This window comes from Pongo abelii, chromosome 16, assembly GCF_028885655.2.
Source record: "Pongo abelii isolate AG06213 chromosome 16, NHGRI_mPonAbe1-v2.0_pri, whole genome shotgun sequence".
NCBI classification, from domain to species: Eukaryota; Metazoa; Chordata; class Mammalia; order Primates; family Hominidae; genus Pongo; species Pongo abelii.
This window is the reverse complement of record NC_072001.2, coordinates 82,391,952-82,409,474: the sequence shown is the minus strand read 5'-3', so window position 1 is coordinate 82,409,474 and position 17,523 is coordinate 82,391,952. Positions and strand designations below refer to the sequence as shown.

The following is a 17,523-nucleotide window of genomic DNA, read 5'->3' as shown; positions in this document are numbered from 1 at the left end:
ATCTCTACAAAAAACACAAAAATTCAAAAATTAGCTGGGTGTGGTGATGCACACCTGTAGTCCCAGCTACTTGGGAGGTTGAGGTGGGAGAATCACTTGAACACAGGAGGCAGAGGTTACAGTGAGCCGAGACCGCACCATTGCACTCCAGCCTGGGCAACAGAGCAAGATTCCATCAAATAAATAAAGAAAGAAAGAAAGAAAGAAGATGTTTCACATGACTCCATCCCAGCCTATCAAATCGTTGAAGGGCAGAGTTGGGGAGATTGGTTGGGACTTGGGGGCACTGGAAAGGCAAGTTATATACCCAGGAAGCTCTAGACAGAACTATAGGCAGAAAGGGCCCCACCTGGTGAACTAGATAATGCAGAGCCTGGAAGCCCTGATGGGACAATGACAGATGAACGAAGGAGCAGAGACTCATGTGTCATACGGTAGGAAATCCTGGAATCACGAGGTCAGGAGACCCAGCTCCAGGCCGGCTGCTGACTTGCCCTGTGACCTCAGTTAGGCCACTTCTGTCTCAGGAGGGAGACTGCAGGAGGGAGGGAGGCCTCTTGGGGAGTGTCCTAGGCCATAGCACCATAGGGCACGGGGGCAGGCAGAGGGAGGAACTGGGCAGCCTTCCAGCTGCAACAGAAGCCTCAGCCGACCCCACAGGAAGCTCTGGAGAAGGGGTGGCCTCACACTGATGTCCTGACTTGATGCGGGAGGACAGACCAGGCAAGGCAGCTTCCTCCAGCTGAGGGCAATGCCTGGAGAGGGACCCAGCTGACAGCCATCGGCCACCAGCACTCCTGGCAGCTGGGGGGATCCGGGTGGCACCCCACAGTGCCCACTCTACCTCCTCTCTCTGACAGTCCCATCACAAGTGTCGACTAGACAGGGCCCCATGTCTCTAAGAGTCTGTGATTCTAATGTGGTCCCAATGATGGGGGCCCACCTACTAGCACTGGATAGGGCAGTGGTACTGGAGTCATCCCCAAGAGCAGAGATGTCTCTGGGGTGAGGAACTTGAACCTGGCCCCTGGCCTCTCTGGGTGTAGCTGGGGAAGCCAAGGGCCTAGGGGATTCTGTCCCCACCAAGCTGCCCTGGCCACCCGCTGACTGCCTCATCCTTCCAGCTGACCTATTTGACATCCTGCTGCCCATGCTCAACATCTACCAAGAGTTCGTCCGCAACCACCAGTACAGCCTGCAGATCCTGGCCCACTGCAAGCAGAACCGTGACTTCGACAAGCTGCTGAAGCACTACGAGGCCAAGCCTGACTGCGAGGAGAGGACGCTGGAGACCTTCCTCACCTACCCCATGTTCCAGGTGGCGTCCGGCCCTGCCTGGGTGGGGGAGAGTCAGGGAGGCAGGCATGGGGGATGGACCATGGCAGTGGGGACACAGTGCCTAACACGCCCCAGCTCTGGGCTGCCAAACGGGGAGGGGGAGGTGGTTAGGGCCAGCAGCGGACAATGCTGGGTGCAGGGCAAGCTGACTGCGGGTCTGTCCACCCCACCTTTCTCTCCTGGCTCCTGAGCACCCCACCCCACCCTCAGCCAGAGCAGAGCCCTAGACAAGACCCTGGAAGAGCCTCCAAGTTAGAGTCTGTGACCAAAGGGCAGCCTATCTCCTTCCTCAGTACTGCTCATGGAAGTCCCCTGGGCTAAAAGAACCATTTTCTCTCTCCCACCACCCCCTCGTGCTCTCTCTCTCTCTCTCCCCCCGGCCCGCACCCCATGCTCGTGCGCTCTCTCTCTCTCCCTCTGCCCCGCCCTCGCCACCTCTCTCTCTCTGCCTCCCTCCTTCCCTCCCTCCCTCTCCCTCTCCCTCTTTCTCTCTCTCTCGCTCACTCCCTGTCTGCCCCTGCCTTGCTCCCCGGCCCTACTTCCCTGGCTCTTTCTCCACCCTCACCTCTCCCACCTGCCCGCAGATCCCCAGGTACATCCTGACCCTCCATGAGCTCCTGGCCCACACGCCTCATGAGCACGTTGAGCGCAACAGCCTGGACTACGCCAAGTCCAAACTGGAGGAGCTGTCCAGGTGAGGCCTGGCTCTTCAGTGCACCAGACCGGCAGACAGGGCGGGGCTGAGGACGCCCCTTACCAGGAGTTCGCTGAACCCCTGACAAAGCTCGAGTTTAGATGGGGATTGTAAGGGAGGGGCACAGCTTGCCACAGCTCAAAGCAGAGTCCCCTGGAGTGGTCCTGAGGGGATTACAACTCAAGCCCTGGTAGGCAGGAATAGTGGGTGCTGTGCTATCCCTGGCACAGATGGGGCCCGAGGAAGGGCCCTGGGCACTCAACACCTCCCAGGAGAGAGACTGTCCGGGACTCCCAGGCACTCTCTGCCTGTTTCCTCTGTTCTCCAGTGTCAATGTGTCAAAACCTGAGGCCATAGGAGGCCCAGAGGGGGTCCTGGGTGACAGGCCCTTGTGTGCCCAAGGCTCTAGTTAACCGGAGGCAGGTAGTGGCAGTGGTTGGATAAGCACATGGCTTGTCCAATCTAGTGCCCCAGTCCTCTGGTCAAGGCCCCTCACCTCGCCCTCTTTCAGCTCCTGAAGCCCAGAGGGAAGCTTCCTCTGCAAGGGCAGACACAGGGGAGCACCGAGGGGGCTCTTGCAGCACCCCAGGCAGCAGATGACTGTGGTCATCCAGGAAGAGGTTCCAGGAAGAGGTTCAGGTCCTGGATGCATTTTGAAGGTGGAACCAACAGGATTTTCTGATGGATTTGATGTGGAAAGAGAAAGACTAGAGTCAAGGGTAATTGAGGATGTGGGGCTGAGCCACCAGAGGGTGGAGGTGCCATCAACCGAGCTGGAGAAAACTGCAGGAGGGACAGGTCTGGAGGGGAGTTCAGGAGCTTTCTTGGGAGCGTGTTGAACTTAGGTGCCAATTCAATGTCCAAGTGGAGATGACAAGAAGGGACTGGGGAATTTGAGTCTGGAGCAGAGGGGAAAGAGAAATCCGGCAATCATCAGCTTGCAGATGGTGTTTAAAGTGACAGCACTGGCGAGATCACCAAGGGAATTAGCTTGGGCAGGAAAAAGATGAGAACCAGAGGCTGAGCCCGGGGCGATGCACCCTGTGAAGACCAAGAGATGAGGAAGGGCCTTGTGGTCAGAACTGGGCTGCCAAGGGCTACAAAGAAGGTCAGTCTGCAGGGCCTGGGATCCAGCCCCGGCCCTACCCAGAGCACTGCCAAACACTCAGTGCCCTAAAAGTCTTCCTGAGGCTGGCAAGGGGCAGCCAACCAGGCCACAGCTCCCAGCTGGGTGGAGGGAGGGACAGCACAGGGTATAGGCTGCCCCCTGATCCTTCCATGACCCAGCCAAGTTGCACACCTGAGTGGAGAATCAGGGCAAGGATGTCATCAGGGTGTGATTGCAGAGCAACGAAACCACTGAGCAGGAAGGTGGAGGGACTCCAGTCCTCCCATGCCCAGGGATCCAAATCCCGCACACTCTTCCCCAAGGGAGAAGGTTTGGGACTCCGGTAAGGCAGCGGGCTCCTTCTTGCTGAGGGATATCCTATCCTGTTGCAAACAGAGCTGCAGGTGGCACATGGTGCCAAGGTATTTGACATAAGACCCTGATCCCTTATCCCCGGGATCCTAGGAGTGTGGCCTACTCTTCCTTCTTCCCACCCAACTGCCTGTACCTGGCCCTGAACCCAGCCCGAGTGGCACAGAAGGTTTTCCTATCACCATGACAGCATCCCTTTAATTCTCCTCTCACGCTGCCACAAGCAGGAAGCCATTAGATAGCCAAACCCCTCCTAGGCTGCGCTCAGAAACACTCCCCACCTCTGGGGACTGGGCCTTCATCCCACCTTTTTATCCTGACCCCTATATTCCCTGCTCACTGATAACCCAAATCATCATTTCCAGGGCTCCTGGGAGCCTCGCGGCCTTGAAACTCCCACTGCCTTCCCAGAGCTCCCCAGCTGTGTGCACCTATGGGTCCCGAACACAGACCCCCACCTGGGACTGGAAGTTAGAATGTGTAAACTGCAGCTGCTCAGGAAAACTAGTTTTGCTACCTTGGAATTACCCGCCTTGTGTTTTACCAAACACAGGCTTCCCCCGCAAAACCCCACCCTCATCAAGAGAAGTGGTTTTAATTACCATTGGCTACTTCCATAATGAATCCATCTCTAGGGAACTAGCATGTGTCCAGAGGTACCTCCCTCTCAAACATCAAGCAGGGGCCTGGGCTTCCAAGAAGAGCATTGCTGGGGAAGAAAGGGGGAAACTGAGGCTCCCAAGGAAGAGACTCTAGCTAAAGGCCCTGGTCCACTTATTAAAGCACTAGTCTAGTGAATTTAAGCCTAAAATGCATGTCCTCAACCAGGAACGATAATAATAACTCTTTTGCAACCAATGATAATAGCAACAACAATCACTACTACCCTTTAAGCAGCTGTCATGTGCCAGGCATGGCATGGCATGTGCGGGTACCTGAAATCCCTTTTATTCCACCTTCACCCCATCATTCTGTAGATGAGGAAACTAAGGATCAGAGGGATTGAGGAGTCTGGTCAATGTCATGCTGATTCAGTTAAGCACAGATCCAGCTCCAGAAAAGGCAGTGTCATCTTTGTTTTGGGGTTTAAGTTGAATAATGTCTATGAGAGAAGTTTGTAAGCCACACATATTAACCAGCCTTCTTGTTGGTCTTAACTGTGGAAATTCAGGCATCAGCAGCAGATAAAAGGTTTTGTACTTTGCCTGGAGTAGGTGGGGTACTTTTGCTAGAAGCCCCCCTTCCCCACTCCCCAGACCCTGACCCTGCCAAATTCCTCACTACCTTCCCAAGACTCCTAGAAACCCACCAAGGCAAAATTGGCAGCTCACACCCACCTTTTCCCACCAACGCCATTTTGTAAAAGCTATTGGATGGCGCCATCTCTTGGAGAGGAGGGGTATTACAGCAGTCGGAGAGCGAAAGAGGGGAGTTGTCTATATTCCCTCCCAGAAGGTCCAGAGCCTACAGAAGTAGGCTAGGGTCAGTTATCCCCTGAGCCAGCGGGATTGCCAGGTGCTCCAAAAGGTAAGCCATTTCAGGGCCCAAGCAATATTAAGGAGGCAATTATGCAAATATTTGGAGAAAGAGCATTCAAGAAGAAGAGACAGCAAGTGCAAAGGCCCCGAGGGAGTAATGAGCTTTGTTCTTGGGATGGGAATAAGGCTGGTAGAAGGATGAGGGTTAGGGTCATGAACACGGGATGTCTCCTGTGCTCCCATATCCTTCCCAGTGCTGAGCTGCACCTGCTGTCTGTTCTACATAGTTCAGACTCTAAAATCTGACGGATCTGCTTCATAGCTGCTGACTTCTGTTTTCTTTTTTCTGAAATAAGAACACTTGCCTCCTTGAGCTGTCAGAAGGATAAAATGAGGTCATGCCTATGAAGTGCCCGGCATGCAGCAGGCACTCAGTAAATGCACACTCCCTTCCCCTCCATGACCACAGACTGCACCTGAAAATCCGTGTGCCAGGCTTTCTTCCCAGGTCTGGCCAGAAGCCTGGCATTCTCGCCTCCCTGGGAAGTAGGGGCAGCCTGTCTCTGACTGTGCGGTTTCCCATCCCCACAGAATAATGCACGATGAAGTAAGTGAGACGGAGAACATCCGGAAAAACCTGGCCATCGAGCGCATGATCATCGAAGGCTGTGAGATCCTCCTGGACACCAGCCAGACTTTTGTGAGACAAGGTATGGCCTCTGCACCCTGTCTCCCCTGCCCCCACCAGGTGGGCCCCAGCAGCGGGAGGGAGTCGGCACTCCGGGACGCCAGCAGTTGGTTTGGCTGCCACATGCCAAGACCTGCCAATGTGATTGCAGAATATTCCCAGGCTGCTGGCGGAATGCAACAGCTATATGTAGATGTCAGTATCTATACATATAGATGCAGATATTATTGGTTTTCACAGTTTCCTTCTCTCCAGATGTAAACAGAATTCTACCCAGATGGCCTTGGTTTGTCTATTGTATGTCATAGTAAACATCGACATGTCCTTTTTGGGGAGAAAGTATGGGGCGGGGGATGAGGAGCTAACAGTTGTCTCTGTGAGTCAGAAGCGTTTTCAGTGTCTGGGAGGAGGTCAGTGTTGGGTCCATTCCCCTGTCCTTTCCTGATCATCCTCTGCTGCTTTGGAGATTCCATTTTCCCAGTGGTTCTCATGGGTAGAAGGTCTTTCCCACGCTTCAGCCTCGCTTACCTTGGGAGCAGTGTCTGAGAGGCACAGCCCCGTTGAGAGGGGCGGGTGAAGGCTCTCTGTGGCTCAGGGGACGGACATCAGAACTGCAATGCATTGGAAATTCATCACATTCAACTTCCATGTTTTGTGGGAGACTCAGCTCCTGCTGGCATGCCTCACAGGTGACCTCCACCTCAAACGGACCTCCAGAGTCCCTTCTCTGTAGCCCTGGGATTCTCTGCCTAATGAAATACTTGCCAGTGCCTCCCGCTGGCCTGTGCAGCTGCCTTGGACAAGGGTATCACCTATTCGGAGTTTTGTCCCAGCCCCTGTGTACGGTGGCCCCTACATCCTTCCCCAGGCCCACCCTGTGACCTGCTGAGCTCAGAGCCAGCCCTGCCTGTTTCTCGGCTCCCCTTCGTCTGTGTTGGGCATTCTCTGTGCCAGAAATATACTCACATACTATTTTAGGCCGCCTCTGAAGGAACCCCAAGTGGATCTGGCTTGGAAGTAGCCCAAGAAATGACCCCTCCTGGGGTGGGCAGTATCCCCACAGACCAGAAATCCGCTCCATCACCCTGAGCCAAGGCATTTTCTCCCTCTCCAGCTGGGCTGCACCTAGAAACAAAATGAGTGGATTCTGCAAGGCATTTCTCACTTGTCAGTCATGCAGCCAACACTGATACCTGCCCTGCTCATGCCAGACATACAGGGGATTCTGGGGACACTCAGAGAATAGCCTCAGCCCTGCCCTCCGGAAGCCTATTGTACAGAGGAAGAGAGTCATGAGGGGACAAATGCAGGAACGTGTGCCAGGTGGATCTCCCTGATGCAGCAGGCAGAGTGGTGGCCTGGAGCAGGGCCAAGAGAGTCACGAGGGCTTTCCCAAGGATAAGCAGGAATTCACAGGGAAGACAGAGTGAAGGAAGGGCTTTTCAGAACTACGAGTGACACTCAGGCTAACTTGACCCAGAACTACATGTGAGGCAGAAGAAGGGGACAATGGTAAGAGTGGAGGCTGGGAGGTGTGCCCAAGCCAGACCACGGAGAGGCCTCGAGTGCCTGAATCCTGGGGACAGTGAGGAGCTGTGGATGTCAGTGGGGAGGGGCCTGTAGGGTAAGTATTAGGGTGGGTACACCAGAGTAGGGCAGCAATGGCTTTCATGACAGGCACCTACTCTGCTCAGTAATGGCTTCCTAGAGTGCTGCGCTGAGGACTGAGAGGCTCTGTCTGGGCTCTGCAGTATGGTGCAGTGATTGATTGGTGATGTCTGCCGTGGCTGTGGACAACAGGAGTGCAATGTATCTTTTTTTTTTTTTTTTTTTTAATCTTAGTAGCCATCTTTTTTACAAATAGGATGGGAGGCAGGGTTTGCCCTAAGCAGTTCCCAGCAGGAGTGCAATGTATCTTGTTAACCCCTCGGGGCCTGCAGCCAGCTCCCCACTTGTTCAGCTCCCTGCCATCCCCAGACCTCAGCCCAGCCCTTCATTCTTACCACATGGGCCACGCCCTTTTGGGTTCCTTTGCTTGCTGAGCCCCTAGCCCCTGGCTGGGACGTCAGTGGGCCCTGCATGGAGCTTCTCTGATCACCTCTCATCCCCCAGCCATCTGGCCCTGCAGAGAGGCCTAAAGGAGCATCCCAGGGGCACATTTGTCACTGGGAACCAGAATGGACTTGTCCCACTGCTGCTGCCCCAGCATCTCAACCTTCAAGGCTGGGTCAGAGGCAAAGGTCACCCTGGGAGATGGGCTCAGAGTCTCTCTCCTCCACCCACAGGTTCCCTCATCCAGGTGCCCATGTCTGAAAAGGGCAAGATCACCAGGGGGCGCCTGGGGTCTCTCTCCCTAAAGAAAGAGGGTGAGCGACAGTGCTTCCTGTTTTCTAAGCATCTGATTATCTGTACCAGAGGCTCTGGAGGGAAGCTTCACCTGACCAAGGTAAGGGCTGCAGGAGAGGGGCTTGGGGGCTGCCCAGCCAGGGTCACGCAGGTGCTGACCTGGCCATAGGGTCTGTGGGCCCAGGTGGTGGGCAGGGGTGTCGGAGACACGTGCATGCACACACACACAGATATACACACACCCCGTAGTTTGGCCAGTTGGAGCAAGCAGAACTTGACCAATTTTCCACTAGCAAAATCCTGGGAGTTGGGAAGGTGAGAATCGAGGGCCTCAGATTCCCCACGCTGGGTACCTGGGCAGAGGAGCCAGAGGGCCTGGACAAACCCCTAAAAGGCATGTGTGTGTGCATGTGTGTGTGTCTGTGTGTGTTTGTGTGTATGTATGTGTGGTGTTTTTGTGTCTGTGTGTTTGTATATGTGGTGTGTGTATGTATGTGTATATGCACGTGTGTGTATGTGTGCATGGTGTGTATGTATATGTGTGTGTGTCTGTATGTGTTTCTATCTCTCTGTGTGTATTAGTCCATTTTCATACTGCTATGAAGAAATACCTGAGACTGGGTAATTTACAAAGAAAAAGAGGTTTAATGGGTTCACAGTTCCACATGGCTGAGGAGGCCTCACAATCATGGTGGAAGGCAAAGGAGGAGCAAAGGCATGTCTTACATGGCAGCAGGCAAGAGAGCATGTGCAGGGGAACTGCCCTTTATAAAACTATCAGATCTTGTGATACTTATTCAATATCACAAGAATAGCATGGGAAAAATCTACCCCCATGATTCAATTACCTCCCACTGGGTCCCTCCCATGACACATGGGGATTATGGGAGCTACAATTCAAGATGAGATTTGGGTGGGGACACAGCCAAACCATATCAGTATGTATGTATATGTATATGTATTTGTGTCTGTGTGTGTGGTGTGTGTATGTGTGTGTATATATTTGTGTATATGATGTGTGTATTTGTGTATAGTGTGTGTATGTGTTTGTCTCTATGTGTGTTGTGTCTCTGTGCATTTGTGTGTGTTCATTGTATGTGTGTGTATATGGTATATGGCATATGTATGTGTGTATATGTATTGTCTTTCTGTGTACAGGTGTGGTGGATATGTGTGTGGTATGTGTCTGTGTATCTATGTGTATATCTGTGTATGTTTATATGTATGTATGTGGTGGGTGGGTGTGGTATATGTGTATATGTGTGTGTGTCTGGTGTATGTTTTTGTGTACATGTATCTCTGTGTATGTATGTGTGATGTGTGTTGTGTGTATGTGTGTGTGTGTGTATGTGTGATGTGTGTATCTGTGTGCGTCTATGTGTGAGATATGTGTTTGTGTGTCTGTGTGTGTGGTATGTGTTTTTGTGTCTGTGTGTGTGGTGTGTGTGTCTGTGTCTGTGTGTGGTGTGTGTGAGGGGCAGGGTAGAGGGCCTCCACTGGCTGAGGGCCAAGGCATCACTCGGAGCCTTTCTTTCATCTCCACCCCAAAGGAGCTCTGACAGAGCCCCTCCCAGTGACCTCAGGCATCCCCTCCTCCAGCACAGGAGCCCTGGAGGCTGTTGAGCTGCTCCACACAGAGCCTCAGGACCTTGCAGCCCTGCGTGAGGCCCTGACACTCAGCTCACCAGCTCATCCCTAAAGGTGGAGGGAATGAGCATCTCAGACCCGCTCCTGACTCCTCATAGGCCCAGGGCCTTTGCTCATGCTGTCTGTTCAGCCACACAGCCTCCTCTCCCCTGGCAGACCGCCTTCACATACGTGAAGGCCTGTTCAAGTGCCACCTCTGCTGTAAAGCCTGTGGCCTGGGCAGGATCTCCTGTCCCCTGACACAGCCCACTGCTTGTCCCATTGCTCTGAGCTCAACATCAGTCCCACCTCCATCCCTCACACACATGTGACCCTGGAAAAGACCCCTGCCCCTGTCCACACTTCCTCTATCAAGTAAGGACATTGACCCTCACAGTGACATTGCACAGATAAGTTAGCAGTGAGCTCACAGTGGATGTGGATTTGCTGTCAATTAGGAAGCATTTGCCTCTGTAAGCTACAGTCCCCCTAGCCCTGCATTCATCACCTTGGAAGCCTGAACACACTATGGCCTGGAAAGGGCCAGAGGGTGCTTTTTTTTTTTTTTTTTTTTTTTTTTCTGAGACAGAGTTTGGCTCTATCGCCCAGGCTGGAGTGCAGTGGCGTGATCTCAGCTCACTGCAAACTCTGCCTCCTGGGTTCACGCCATTCTCCTGCCTCAGCCTCCCGAGTAACTGGGACTACAGGCACCCACCACCACACCTGGCTAATTTTTTGTATTTTTAGTAGAGACGGGGTTTCACCATGTTAGCCAGGATGGTCTCAATCTCCTGACCTCGTGATCCGCGTGCCTCGGCCTCCCAAAGTGCTGGGATTACAGGCGTAAGCCACTGCGCCTGGCCCAGAGGGTGCTCTTAATTAAGTCACAGCATCAGATAAACCATTCTTCCAGACCCTGGATGCCTGGCCCGTAACCTCCTGCAGAGCTAACAGACCCAGCAATGGCTTCAGGGAATATACTGCTTATGTTCACATGGCCACAAATTAGCTGGTTGGCTGCACAAGGGGAAATTACTTTACAAATATTGAATACTTCTGTTTTAACCAAGTTATGTATCAAAGAAAGCTTTCATTATTTATTAGCTCCAGAGTTTCTACTGAGAAGATCTCTGTCTAGGCTGGGGGTGTGGCGGGGGTCAGTGGGGGCAGGTTAAACTGAAGACATGAAGGCTCTGAAAATCCAAAAGCATGTTTTTATGTTAGTTTTATTTTATCTGGAGTTTTTTGTTTGTTTGCTTATTTGTGTTTAGTTTTTTGTGGGGGTTTTGCGGGGGGGTTGTTTGTTTGTTTTTGAGGTGGAGTTTCGCTCTTGTCACCCAGGCTGGAGTGTAATGGCGCAATCTCTGCTCACTGCAACCTCTGCCTCCCAGGTTCAAGAGATTCTCCTTCCTCAGCCTCCTGAGTAGCTGGAATTATAGGCACCCGCTACCATGCCTGGCTCATTTTTGTATTTTTAGTAGAGACGGGGTTTCATCATGTTGGTCAGGCTGGTCTCAAACTCCTGACCTCAGGTGATCCACCAGCCTCGGCCTCCTAAAGTGCTGGGATTACAGGCGTGAGCCACTGCACCCAGCTATTTTTAGTTTTAAAAGTCTCTTAGCACATGGGCAAAGAGCATGGAATCAGAAATCAAATCAAATCCCAGCACTGCCACCCACCAGTAGGTGACCTCAGACAAGTCACATGGCCTCATCAGGCTTCAGTTTCTTTATCTGCATAAAGGGTGTAGAAATACCTCCTTCACAGGAGTGCTGTGAGGAGTAAGTGAGGGAGTTCTCGTGTCAGGTACACACTCAGTGCTCACTGGATAGCAGACGTTGTCACTCTTAATTATGTAATAATGAACTTGTATTTATAACATCAAGCCCTTGCATAATGCTTACTATGGGGCAAGAACTCGCTCAAATATATTATGTATATTTAATTCCCAGAGCAGCCCACTGAGACAGATACTACCATTTTCCCCATTTTGTATAGATAAGGGAAGTGAGACAGAAGAAGCCAGCACGTGGCAGGGCTGGGATTTGAACCCAGCCAGTCTGGCTCCAGAGTCTGTGTTCTTAATCACTATGCTCTAGTCTCCAATAGCCATAAGCTAAAATTCAAATCACTTATCTTGAAATATTACAAGTGGCAATAGAATGCCTTAAGTCCTTTCTGAAGGGGGGCAGACTACAGATCTGCAAGATTTAAAACGACTGTAAGAATTTTTGAGACCCTGAAGTAAGAGAATGTCAGAGCTAGATGGGGCTTTAAAATGATCAAGCTCAGTGACATCACTGGGCAGGCTTGAGGCCCAATGGGTTAGTCCTGGGGGCCAACCCAAGGCCACCAAAGAGCAAAACAAGAAGTCAAACCCAGGGTTTGGTGGTCCACTTTGCCTCCCAAGGGGCAGCCTGCTCTGCAAGCATTTTCATATGTAGATTAGTCACATGGCCAGGTCTCCATTATCATTCATTATTGTTTTACTTTATCTGTTGCTGTGTAACAAATTACCCCCAAATGTAGTAGCTTAAAACAAACATTTATTACCTCACAGTTGCTGTGGGTCAGGAAATCAGGAGCAACTTACCTGGGTGGTCTTGGCTCAGGGCATTTCAGGGGTTTGCAGTCAAGATGTCAGCTGGGGCTGCAGTGTTCTGAAGGCTCAACTGGGGATGGAGTATCCTTTTCCAAGATGACACACCTCCATGGCTGTTGGCTAGAGGCCTCAGTTCCTCATTCATAGACCTCTCCCCACAACATGCCAGTTGGTGTCCCCCAGAACAGCTGATGCAAGAGACAGCAAGAGAGCAAGCAGGAGAATGTGGTCTCCAAAGTGGCACACCGTCAATTCTGATTTATTCTTTTAATTAGATGTAAGCCACTAAGTCCAGCCCACACTCAAGAGGAAGGGAATTAGGCTTTGCCTTTTGAAAAGAAAAATGTGAAAGAATTTGTGAACATGTGTTACAACCACCACAGCTGTGGCCACTCTTATTTCTCACTACAATGTTAAGGGACCTCCTACCCAAGAGATGCTCCCACACTCATGGATGGGAGGCATTTTTCCAAGTATTCCTTAATAATTAAAATAAGTAACTGACCAGGACTGGGATCGGGCCCTTGAGGCTCTCTCCAGACTCACTGCTAACTTGCCAGGGGACCTTGAACAAGACATGCAACTTCTCTGTCTTCATTTCTTCACCTGTAAAATGAGAATTACAATACCCGTAAGACCAGCCTCTGTCTTCCTGTGGGTAACCTGACAGCTTTGGCCTAAAATGGGGGATTTCAAACCTCTGCAGATTTAGGGCTATGAAGCGATGCCCTGGAGCTGCTGTGGAAGCAAGAAGGGGCCAAGCAGGCCAGGTTCTGGCCACTCCACCCATGGCCAGAACTCAACCTTGGTTTGGGGAAGGCCTCTCTGAGACAATCTCTTTTGACCCACTTCATTGAGCTTCTTATATGAAGATAAAGTCCTTCCACTGAAAAAGCAAAATACCCACTTGACATATAATATATCCGTACATCTCTGTGTATACATGGATGCTCCTTATTAAAGTCCCTTCCAACCCTATCATCCAGGGACTCCTAAACCAGCACATCTACCCCTTAATCCAAAGCGGCCCCTGCTGCTCTTTTTCAGAATGGAGTCATATCCCTCATTGACTGCACTTTATTGGAGGAGCCAGAAAGCACGGAGGAGGAAGGTGAGTGTGAAAGCTGCATGTGCGCATGTGTGTGCTTGCACAGATACACACAGGCTCACTCCTAAAGGTTGGGCCAGGCATTGGTTTCTTTGGGAAGAAGGGAGGATGCTGAAGTGTGGAGAGGAGGTCCACACTGAAGTGCAGAGGGGAGGTCCACACATGCCCTCATGCACACACCCTGTTCAGTCACTGCTACAGCTGGGCTTTGCTCCCCTTGTATTTCCAATAAGGTGTGGAGAGGCCAGAGCCTGAGGCTTTAAAGAAAGAGCTCCCAGCCCAGCAGGTGATGGCCCTGATCCACCTTCCTGTTTCCTTCCAAGCTCCTTGGGCTGCTGGACCAGTTGGCACTGTTAGGTTTTGGGGTCACAGCATCTCAGTGAGCACCCCTCATTCATGCACCTGCGTGTGACATGCACAAGGGCTCTCGGGGCCATGTGCTGGAAGCCAGGGAGACACCCAGCCCTATCTCTGTCCTGCAGTGGAAAAGGAAAGAATGTGCAGGGGCCACTGACAGAGGGATTGCAGGGCTGAGGGTCCTGAGAGAGAGTACCATGCCCTAGCAGGGGCCAGGAGGGGAGGCAAGACCTCGGTGAGAGGGGGCTGAACAACTCAAATGGGACTGAATGGGGAAGTGCGAGGAGGGCAGAGTCCCTGGTGCTGTGATGTTTGATGGGATTTATCTCCCAAGGCATCAGAATTGGAGGTGGGGTCATTATTCAGATTAGGGGGTGGGATCACTACTGTCTCTTGATTGGGCCAAAGTTGGCACTCATCTCCCTTCTTCACTGACCCCAAGCCAAGACCCTCAGAGATGCCTCTGGATGCCCTGCCCTGTGGGGACACCAGCAGGACCCGTGCTCTTTTCCCTCCTCGGACTGTGCCTCCTGGTGTGGGCTGTGTCTGAAGCACCTCAGCATCACAGGCCCAGCATGGCATGGGGATGGGCATGGGCCTGGGGGTTGCCACACACACACTTGGCAAACACATACACACACGCCCTCATGCACGCACCCTGTTCAGCCCCTGTTACCACTGGGTTCTGCTCCCCTCGTGCCCTTCCAATAAGGACCAAACCAAGTGGTTCCCCAAGAGAAGAATAAACGAGGAGGCAACTTACCTGGAGCCTTCCTACCAGTGGAGCCTTCTTTCATCTTGGCCACAGCAGGTCCACAGGAAAACCCAGGCTCAAGTGGCACTGTCAGGCCCCAAAGCTCTTTACCCTCCTAGGCCCAGAGAGGTGGGAGCATGGCCACAAGCGTCCCCCACCTGAAGCACACCCACACACAGGCACCCACTTCTCAGAGACTCCAGCACAGTCCGAGGAGAATGGGCTCCCCCGTGCCCAGCAAGGACTCCTAAAATTCTTAGGTGTCAGAACCAGAAGGGACAGGAGCCTCAGAGAAATCAAGTCCCACTCCTGTTGCACAGGAGGACATCTGAAGCCCAGAGGGGGAAGGAAACCACCTCAACATCACACGGCCATAGAGCTTCAGAGCAAAGCAGAACCAAAGCAGGCCCTTTACACCATGAACCCATTCAGTGCACCCCCAATTAATGTGAGTGCGTTGAAAAGAATCTCGAAGCTATGATCTTAGTTTTTCCAAATAAACAGCTTTCAAGACTTCAAGGAACTTTCAGGTTAAGAGCAGAAATAAAAATACCTAGAATTCACTTCTGCTTTGGGGAGCTCTAAACTGAACTAAATGTCCAGCCCAATCCATAAAAGTTTAAGATCTTGAAGCTCCTCATTTGGCCCTAGAACCACCTTGGGGTAGCAGGAGGGCCTGGCTGTGAGGCCCATTCTAGCCCTGCCCTGGCTTGGCCGCCACCCTGCTGGGAGCCTTGGGCAAGTCCTCGCCCGCGACCTCACTTCCATTGGTGTGATGAGGGCAGAGGGCAGACTGTGATTCCTAAAGGCTCTCCTGCTCTGAATCTGGAACTGCCCCTGAGTGGTTGTAAGCTACGTCTTAGTTCTTCCATCTTTGAAATGGGGATTTCCCACTTAGGGAAATAATATTCTGAAAGTAGCAGCAATTGGCCTGGTGCCTTACCAACGCAGAGCCGCCACCGGTACGTACAACAGGGACCACTAAAACATTTTCCAACTGAAAAAGCGTCCACATTCATGCTGCTAACTTTATGTTTTACAACTGGAAGCCAAAGGATCTGGCCAAGACATAGATCACTTGGATTTTAAAATCGGGGTGGAGCCAAAGGATTCCCCGTCCTTTACGGTCATCCTAGTGGCCTCATCCAGACAGGAGAAGGCGGCGTGGACCAGTGACATCAGCCAGGTGAGTAGCGTCACCTGTTCCTGAAAGCAAGTGTTCCCTTCATGCCTAACCAGGCCAGGGGTTTGGCTGGTGGCAGGTGGGGGGCGGGGGCGGTGGAGTAGCTGCACTGTTCTACAGAGAAAAATGCAAGAATCTTCCAAGTCCACAGCCCTACCCAAAGCTGAGCTCAGCTAGTCCATCCCGTTTGTAGTCCCCTGGGTCACCTTGAAAGTGTGGTCTGGAAACCCCTCTTGCATCTGTATCACCTAGCAAAGTGATTTTAAAAACTTTAGTTTCCTGGACCCTTCTCCCCTTTCTCCACTACCCTGCAGACCTACAGATCTAAATTGTTGGCATGTGACCTGTAAATCCGCATTTTAGTACATGCCCCAGCTCAATGATATGCACAGAAAAGTCTGAGCCTATTAGACGTAATAATGTTCACAGCGAGAGAACGGTGTCCCTGAAAGCCAAGGGTAGCTTCATCAGTGAGTTGGGGCAGCTACCTAAGATCAAACCCAGCCTCAACTATGCACACGGAAGATTTAGTTTTGCTTTGGCCTGCTGCAAGCATTAGGGTCATTCACCCTATTTGGAGCATTAAGCAGGAAGCACAGACTTTCCCCGGTACCAGTGAGCAGACCCAGAGTGCCCATGGGTGCCTAAAGTACAAGGGGTGAGACTTGAGTCTAGAAAGAGGCTGTCAGCAGCACCGGGGTTCAGGCCCCAGGACAGGCCTCTCCCTGAGCCCAGCAAGGGCCTGTGATGGGTCAGGGATGTGCCATCCCAGCAGCTGGGAGCCTTGGCCATCCTCTCTGCAAGGTGGGGTGGTAGGAGAGCAGCCAACAGCAGAAGGGGAGGGAGGTTGGTGGCCCCCCATGGTCCAGAGGGTTGCAGGAGGCCTGTGCCTGTAGGAACTGAAAGGGCAGGGCAGCATCTTCATGGGACCTAGGACGGCTTCCCTTGCTCGCTCCCCACCTTCTTGGTTTTGTGCCCCTTCCAGGCTCCCCTGACTGCCGCTCCCAGCCTTCCTTCTGGCCCACCTGCCCATCTCGCAGTCCCAGAGGAGTAAGGCGGGTGGGATGATGCATAGCACGTGCCTGTTCTGAGTCTTCCCACATGTCTTCAAAACACCCAGAAAGCCCTAGAGAAAACTGCAGACCCTGAGCTTGGCCCTGTCACATCCCCAGTGAGCTGCAGCTGTCAAAGGCCTGGGGCTGCTTGCCCGGAGGGTGCCCACCAGGCCTCTGCCCTCCTAGCAGCCGTTGTGGATGCCAGTGAATGGGTCAAAGTGGGAGTCCTATGGCCCCTTCCCCAAGCCCTCCTGCCTCCATAACACTCCATGGCCAAGTCTTCTTTGTGTTGGAGTTGCTGGTAGAAACAGAGCTAGAGAGATTGTCAGATGGGTGGGAGAAGTAGGGCTGAGAAATGCAAATGACAGGAGCCTCCCTCTTTGGGGTCCTGGCCTTGCCCAGAAGTCTGGGCCTAGGAGCTCCACTACCCACTGTGCCAGCTCTCAGCTGCTACTTCCCAATGACTTTGACACCCTCCTCCCTGCAACACACACATTCTCAAAACCAGAAGATTCTGTGATGTGCCACCAAGCCTTCCCTATCGCTATGCCAAGAAGAAACCCTCTCATGGCAGAAATATGAAGACCCAGGGCAGGGGACAGTGCAGGGGAAAAGAGGCAGGCCTCCCAAGGGATGCAGCTTTTATTTTTGTTTGGGCGGGTACTTTCTATTCAAAGCAAAATTTGAATTTTGAATATTTTTGGAGGCTGAGTAAAATGTACAATCATCTGTGCCCCTCCCGCCAGTAGCCTTGCCTTCCCCAGGACCCCACACCCATGGATTCTTCATATGGAAAACCATCCACAGCATCCAA

General features: G+C 52.3%; 1 protein-coding gene across 1 annotated transcript in view; it reads left to right on the top strand.

Moving 5' to 3' along the window:
• Positions 1–17,523, top strand: part of RASGRF1 (Ras protein specific guanine nucleotide releasing factor 1) — a 129,737-nt gene that overhangs the window by 57,143 nt on the left and 55,071 nt on the right. The window contains exons 7-12 of the mRNA XM_024232549.3: positions 1,125–1,318; positions 1,923–2,032; positions 5,582–5,700; positions 7,964–8,124; positions 13,300–13,363; positions 15,521–15,657. Coding sequence (XP_024088317.2) covers positions 1,125–1,318; positions 1,923–2,032; positions 5,582–5,700; positions 7,964–8,124; positions 13,300–13,363; positions 15,521–15,657 — 785 coding nt within the window. The remainder of the gene's footprint in view (positions 1–1,124; positions 1,319–1,922; positions 2,033–5,581; positions 5,701–7,963; positions 8,125–13,299; positions 13,364–15,520; positions 15,658–17,523) is intronic.